General features: G+C 37.5%; 1 protein-coding gene across 1 annotated transcript in view; it reads left to right on the forward strand.

The window, feature by feature from the left end:
* The first annotated feature begins 3,589 nt into the window (after positions 1–3,589).
* The window catches only part of spred1 (sprouty related EVH1 domain containing 1), a 35,250-nt gene continuing 30,651 nt past the window's right edge, over positions 3,590–8,188 (forward strand). Inside the window, exon 1 of the mRNA XM_016564715.1 lies at positions 3,590–4,530. Coding sequence (XP_016420201.1) covers positions 4,502–4,530 — 29 coding nt within the window. The 5' untranslated portion in view covers positions 3,590–4,501. The remainder of the gene's footprint in view (positions 4,531–8,188) is intronic.

An 8,188-nucleotide genomic window follows, 5' to 3' on the forward strand; every position in this document is an offset into this window, starting at 1 on the left:
TTATCTTTTCATATCTTGCTATATTTTTACTATATAACATGCCTATTAGGCCTTGCAGAAAAAAGACAAAACAAAGTCATAGTGGATATGGCACCTTGATCATGTAAAAAGTAAAAACTTTGTTTTAATGGTCACTTTACCCTATACCTTTTTTTTGTCTCAGGAGAACGCTTTATAGAGGTGTCAGCAGCGAGTTGCCAGACCTATCAGTCCTTCAAGAGGCAGAAGTGTTAAAAAAGACCATTACACTATCAGAGTTTTTACTATTTAGTGTATTAGTATTTTACATAACCATTACACTGTATCAAAGTTACTTATACTTACATGTTTAGATTACACTGATGAACAAGAAACAGTATTGAAGTTATATATATATTTAAATTTACATTATATTCAATTTACATTTTATATTAGAGTCTGTACAAATAAAAACAAATGAATCAAGCAAACAAATGCATGAAGAGGAAGAACTCATCAATGAGATGCAGAGACACTGTCAAAAATAAATTTAAAATAATTATGATACATATAATGCATGTAATGTGTGCATCAAGAGAAAAAAATAAATATAAATAACATTTATTTTCTTTTTCTGTCCCAAAGAATGCAATATCAATATTTCCTCGCTGTAGCTGTCCTTGCTCTGGTCACATGAACCATGTTGTGTGATGCAGGTTCAGTAAGTCTCCAAAAGGCCAATGGTGAATCACAAATCTAGATTGGATGTGAGACATGATTTCAGAAAATACACACCACAAAATCTAATAACAATGCAAGTTAGTTTGTCTACGCTGAACCTGAAGGTTACTTTAAAATGTATGGTTAATGTATTGACATGTAAGTACTCCCTGATAGCACACGTACATCTCAGAGACGTCTATTTGATGTCTACATTTACATCTGTAAGATGTATTTTTTTAGTGTTTGCTCATCTGCAATACATCTATAGGACGTTTCCTATCAGATGTCAAATAGACGTTTAGAAGATGTCTTTAAGATGTTTATGATTTAGAATGCATGTAAAACTGACATCTTAAAGACGTCTGTCAGATGTTTGTACACAGCAGATGCTTTCCAGACGAAGCGATCTTTAACAGACATCTTGCAGACGTACCTGTGCTATCTGGGCTTATTTTAATTTTTAAGTGAATCATCTATTAACTCGTTAACACGTATTGCCCAGACCCACAGAGGTTTTTCAATAAACAGGCAACCACAGCGCCCCTGTTCACCTTAGGCGTACAATGTGCTTGGTAATATAGCAGATTATAAGGGTTAGGTCCTCCCTAGTGTAGACTTACCTAGTGTATTGCGAGTTTCTTCATCCGGGGGAGAAGTGTGGAAAACATTTGGGAACCTTCACAAAACGGGACAGCACAGATCGCTTGACAGAGAGTGAAACTCTGAAGCGCTCAGTCAGCTGTGTTGAGGAGTAACAGAATTACATAATTTAACTAGATGAGTAAAGTTTGAAGACAAACTTTAAGTTGGCTTGAAAAGCCTAGCCAGAAAGTTTGAAGTAGTTTTAAAAGCTTGCATCCTGAAAGTTTTCAGTTTGGAGTAGTTTAAAAGTTAAAATAGTTTTAAAGATTAAAGTTTGAATGTTTTCAAGGCAATACAGTCTATCAGAAAAACAGATAGGTATAAAACACATTGCTAAGGTACCTGGGGTGGTTGCTAGGCTGTTTCTAGCATGACTAGCATGTTGTTTACATATTTTTAGCATGATTAGCATGTTACTAGCATGTTTGCTAGCATGATTAGCATTTTTCTAGCATGATTAGCATGTTGCTAGCACAATTAGCATGTCACTAGCATGTTGCTAGCATTATAAGCATGTTACTAGCATGTTGCTAGCATGATTAGCAAGTTACTGGCATGTTTTAGCATGATTAGCGTTACTACCATGTTGTTAACATAATTAACAAGTTACTAGCATGTTGTTAACATGATTAGCAACTTACTAGAATGTTGTTGGCATGATTCTAGCATGATTAGCAAGTTACTAGCATGTTTCTAGCATGATTAGCATGTTACTAGCATGTTGTTAGCATGATTAGCAAGTTACTAGCATGTTGTTAGCATGATTCTAGCCTGATTAGCATGATTCTAGCACTCGTTTTCATCCTTCTCTCCACTCTCTGAGGCAGAAGTCTCTAAACTCATCCTTTCCAATCATCCTTTAATTCAGTAAAAAAACCCGCTAAAAAACAGCTAAGACCAGCCTGTCCTGCTAAAAAAAAAGTGGCCAAAACCACTTAAAAACCAGCTTGGGAGACCACTCAAAGCAGTCAATCAGCTTAGGCTGGTTTTAGCTGTTTTTTTCAGTAGGGAGTTGTTAAAACACATTTCATTACACCAAATACACAAAATAATGTTCTTTTTAGCAGCATCATATGACCCCTTTAAATACACCATAAGTCTTATTGTATAAAAGTTTGCACCCCCTCAATGAAAGTCTATGGGATTTTAGGTGGTTTTGATAGTCTGGCTTATGAAAACCGTAAGCCGGATCAGTTAGAAAAGATATAGCACACCGAGTCAGACCAGTCTGAGGGTCTGATCCGAGTTTGGTGGTTGTAGCTTTAAAAGTCTAGGAGGACATACATTTTAAAATTTGGTCTCAGAAGGAGAAGAAGAAGTTTAAATAGGATTTAAACATCCTATTTTTCATTTCATTTCATCTTTTTCAAGCCAACTTAATTAGAAAATAAATGTAACTGTAATCTGTTACAGTTACTGAGAAAAATGTGTAATTAAATTAGTTACTTATGAAAATGTTGAAGATTACAAAGGGGGTTACATATGAATATTTTCATCCACATAAAGATTTGATTGATTTCTTTCCCATTGACTGCTTTAAAATATGACACACCAATGTTTCAGGAGTTCAGGACACAGAACAGAGTGGGGGAACTATGACGTCACTTTGTAGGCAGATCGGCTGTTAGCATGACACTGGTTCCCTCCACAAAAAGCCAAAGCTCTGGACACCTGCTTATTTTATAACTCTTTTATTTCCTATTTTGGTTAATGTATATGCTTTATTTTTTAAGATTAACTGGTTTTTTGTTTTTTTCCCAAAGCATTGTTAGATTCAAGTGTTTGCTGTCATAGCTATGCAAATATTTGATTTCAAAAAGAGTATCTTATGATTTTAAATCTGTATTCTCTCAATAATAATAATCAAGGAACTTTGCTGCCGTACCATGCGTGCAGCAGGCGCAATGATATTACGCAGCGCCTGAAAATAGACTTATTGGAAGTTACCTAGCTGGGACTATTTTCAGGCGCTACTTTCTGTTTCTGAATCATTTTTAAATGATTTAAACAGCCATTCAGGTTTGTGTATTTGCTATGATGTTCATCACAGTGCCAAATACTTAAATATTTAGACTTAATAGGCTATTTATTTTCAAACTTTTTTTACATTTTAATCTGGATATATAACCCTAGATATTGTTTGAAAGTGTTTTGATTCTTTATTGTTCGGTCACACTTTACATTAGGGCTTCATTAGTTAACATTAGTTAATTCATTAGTTAACATAAACCATTTCAATTTTACAACTCAGATCCTTATTTAATTCATATTTGGCTTGGACTCAAAATGATAAGTGAAATTCAGAAGAAGAAAAAAACAATTAAACACGCCACGTGGGGCATAGTTTTACATCATATGATCTGAGATGTTTTTCATTGTGGGTCTGCATTGCAAAATCATCTGAAATCAAACCCGTGGATCAGGATGCTTGTGGTCTCTATTAAAAGGCAAGTGGCTTTTATCGTATATGAACGTGGACGTTTTCCCGAACTCTCGACGGTCAGGTGAACGGATGAACAAACCTCACGGTCCATCACGGCGCCCCGCAGAGCAGTGCCGCGTCAGAGGCGGATGAGGATGAAGCCCGGCTGGAATGAGCGGCGGAGGGATCTGTGTTCGTGCGCTCAGGCCATCCGCTCTTCCGCCCAGTTTTCCGATGTGATTCGTCTGCGCTGAAAATGGAGTTCGCGTAAAGCAGATCCCACAAACTTCCCAGGAAGAATTCCCATCGCTCGGCACGTTCTTCTCACGCATTCTGTCCCAGTCTTAGACTCTGGTTCACCTCCAGCCGAGCAGCGGACAGCAGCGGGCTCTTCGTCCGATCTCTGACATTCTGCCGAGTGAAGCTGTCGCCTGATCGGCTCGTGTGGGTTTTCCAAACTCGCTTTCGCTGGGATTTTGGGATTTTTGTGGGATCAGGATGAGGCAGGCGCTGATGGTTTCCCCGCTGGATGTGATTTATCGGTCAGACGGGTCGAAGTGTCGCTTTCACTGCTTCCACACTCCCTTCCCGTTCTGAGCCCAGTGCAGCATGCTCGCCTGCGGAGCGGGTCGCTTTCTGTCAATAATGGCCTTTCGTGGTGTTTTCACCGAGGATATGGAGATATTTGCGCTTTATTTCCCCGCCGTGAGTGCGAGCTCGATCATATTTCCAGGATTTGGATCCCCGTGAGAAAAAATGAGCGAAGAATCAAATCCAAACAGCGAGTAAGTGCGCACACACACGCGCAGATGAACACAGCACAGAATGTGTCTGATATATATATATATCCGCAAATAAAGATGTATTATAATATCTAAACTCACGATTTCTGATCATATATCTTGTCTGTTCGACCACTGTAAACTTGTAACTGTCATATTTGTTTATGGTAGCGAATGACGAAAACGAGCTGTCAGGTAGCGTAATGATGGAGACACTTATTTTGACGCGTAATAATGAGCAGGATGTTTAAGTTCTGTAGTAGATGTGTAGTAAACGCAGTGCAGGTTCGAGTGCTGCTCTGCCGGGAGTTTATGCGGGATGTGAGAGGGGTTAACGCTCAGTCTGATGTTATTTACTGAGATCCATTAGCGCAGTGTCAGGCCGTGTCTCAAACCCTAGCGAGCCGCCTATCTAGGCAGCATGTTTGCGCGTGACAGGCGCCATGTTTTCTCAATCATCACAAGCCTCATTCATAAAAATGTCCCAAACACGAGACCTGACAGCAGCTTTCGCTGCTCCGCGGACGCACTGCGACGGATTTGCCGCGGATCGTTCGCCGTGTTTGGTTTTACGCGCAGTGTTTCTGCTGAAGTTCCTTCTGAAGCGCCGCTGCTGACAGAGAGAGAGAGAGCTGAGCTGGACACTGAGCCGCCTCCATTCATAAAGAACCCACACACTCTCATTTTTATACTGTACAAACTGTATTTTCTCTCACCCTACACCAACCCTACACCTAAACCTACCTCTCACATAAAACTACTGGCAATTTTATGGCAATATGTTTTTTAAGCCTTTTGAATTGCGGGGACACAGGAAGCGTCCTCGTAAACCTCCTTCATATTGTAATACCTGTGTCATACCCATGTCATTATACAAATGTGTGTCCTCATAAACCATATATACCAGTACACACTCACACACACAGGTTTGCTGTACACACTAGGGATGACATTTTCCATAAATTGATTGTCATTAAAATAAGTCAATTAATGACTAATCATAAACATTAATACCACACGGAGAACTCAAAATATCAAATGTGCATACTTGACTTTTTGATATTTTGCCTAATTTAATTACATATACTTAAATTGGTGTTTATGAAATTTAATTAAACTATTTTTTTATTGTTAATACATTTTCAAACTTAAAATATTTGAAAATATGAATTTTTTTTTTATGCTGCAAATCTCAATTTTCTCCTAAGCCAGGTCACTTGCTCTGTATTTTCAACTCCCATTTTAATGATCAGGAAATAATCAGTCCTGATCTATAGTTGATTTCAAACAACTGGACAAAATGACTTTAATTGGTTGATAGATGATTGACAGATTCATCAGTGCATCGCTAATGAGTACTGAATGCAACCGTTTAATGCACAGTCAGTAAACTTTATCAAATGATTAACAATTGATAACTGGATGGTGTTTTGCTGAGTGTGTTTTTGTGCTGGTATCTGGGCTGGTTTAGGCCTGTCGTGTCAGAAGACCTCCGAAGCTTTTCATATTCCTCATATTCTGTTTAGTCATTAGTTCAAATTAACAGATTAACTTCTCCATTAAGGGGTGATATTTACCAACTTAAATTGATTTCCAGGGGCGTTTTTCTAACCTTTTTATCTCAAATTATAACATTTACCAATCCAATGTTCTTTGGCAAAATAGAGACAATAAAAAGACAAGATTGATATTGTTTTTAAAATGTAACTCACAATATTAACTTCTTGGGTAATACTTAATATTAATAGTGAACACATAATCACTATTAACTAATAGTTTTCCCTCAATAAGCTTCTAATTTGCTACTTATTGATAGTAAGTAAGGTAGTTGTTGTAGTAGCTGTGTTTAGGTATAAGTGATCTAGAATATGGTCGTGCATAAGACATTAATATGTTCTTTATAAGTACTAATAAACAGCCACTTTTGGTATCACAGCAATATCATGAAATGCACACACGCAGTAATCTCAGGCGTCGTGATGCAGTGAATGCATGGACTTTCAAAGTGTAGTTTTGTTTGGTTTTGGCAAAATGAGTTTCATACTTGATAATGTCAGATCAAACATTGTTAAAACTAGGGGTCGACCGATTATCGGCACCGATATTTGGTTATCGGTCATTTTCAAAACCGATTTGCCGATACAATAATTTAAAAGCATTTAAAGAGAGTTTTTGTCAGAGCCCTTGTTATTCTTAATTTTGACATTAATTTTCATTTTTACACTAGGGGTGGGAATCACCAGAGGCCCCACGATACGATATTATCACGATACAATATTACTGCGATTTTAAATATATTGCAATATTCTGCAATATATTGCAATTTATTACCTTTTTCCAACTTCAAATTATGTCCCCAAACGAAAACTTTGGCAACATCTGTTTCAACTAAAAAGAAACATTTCTCAGTTTGTTTATCTCACTTCAATTTTATTGCTGCAGTGTAAAATGGGATTGTCAAGCAGACAAACTGACCAACACTTTCATGAAAACCTGTCATAAATGTCGTATGCACCTGGCAAACTCAACTATTTGTATTAGTCTAGTCTAGTCAATCTTAATTAAATGTAAACAGGTATGCACTGCTATGCTACAGGTATTTTGAACAATGCAACTTGAACTTGTTCAAAAAAGTTGTGCAGACCCTTCAGCAATTGGGGCATTTGAAAGTAAATTACTGTTAAATTTAAAATAAAACATAGTCTTACATTAAAATAAAAATGTTACATTTAAAGGGGTCATATGATGTTGCTAAAAAGAACATTATTTTGTGTATTTGGTGTAATGAAACGTGTTTATGCGGTTTAAGGTTAAAAAAACACTTTCTTTTCCACATACTGTCTCGTCTGTTCGGAGCTTTGACTCGTCTGTTCGGATCCTTGACTTGTCTGTTCGGAGCTTTGACTCGTCTGTTCGGACCTTTGACTCGTCTGTTCGGAGCTTTGACTCGTCTGTTCGGATCTTTGACTCGTCTGTTCAGATCTTTGACTCATCTGTTCGGAGTTTTGACTCATCTGTTCGGATCCTTGACTCGTCTGTTCGGATCTTTGACTCATCTGTTCGGATCTTTGACTCGTCTGTTCGGATCTTTGACTCGTCTGTTCGGATCTTTGACTCGTCTGTTCGGATCTTTTGCTGCAGTGTAAAATGGGATTGTCAAGCAGACAAACTGACCAACACTTTCATGAAAACCTGTCATAAATGTCGTATGCACCTGGCAAACTCAACTATTTGTATTAGTCTAGTCTAGTCAATCTTAATTAAATGTAAACAGGTATGCACTGCTATGCTACAGGTATTTTGAACAATGCAACTTGAACTTGTTCAAAAAAGTTGTGCAGACACTTCAGCAATTGGGGCATTTGAAAGTAAATTACTGTTAAATTTAAAATAAAACATAGTCTTACATTAAAATAAAAATGTTACATTTAAAGGGGTCATATGATGTTGCTAAAAAGAACATTATTTTGTGTATTTGGTGTAATGAAACGTGTTTATGCGGTTTAAGGTTAAAAAAACACTTTCTTTTCCACATACTGTCTCGTCTGTTCGGAGCTTTGACTCGTCTGTTCGGATCCTTGACTTGTCTGTTCGGAGCTTTGACTCGTCTGTTCGGACCTTTGACTCGTCTGTTCGGAGCTTTGACTCGTCTGTTCGGATC

This window comes from Sinocyclocheilus rhinocerous, unplaced genomic scaffold, assembly GCF_001515625.1.
Source record: "Sinocyclocheilus rhinocerous isolate Xijiao unplaced genomic scaffold, SAMN03320098_v1.1 scaffold1071, whole genome shotgun sequence".
NCBI classification, from domain to species: domain Eukaryota; kingdom Metazoa; phylum Chordata; class Actinopteri; order Cypriniformes; family Cyprinidae; genus Sinocyclocheilus; species Sinocyclocheilus rhinocerous.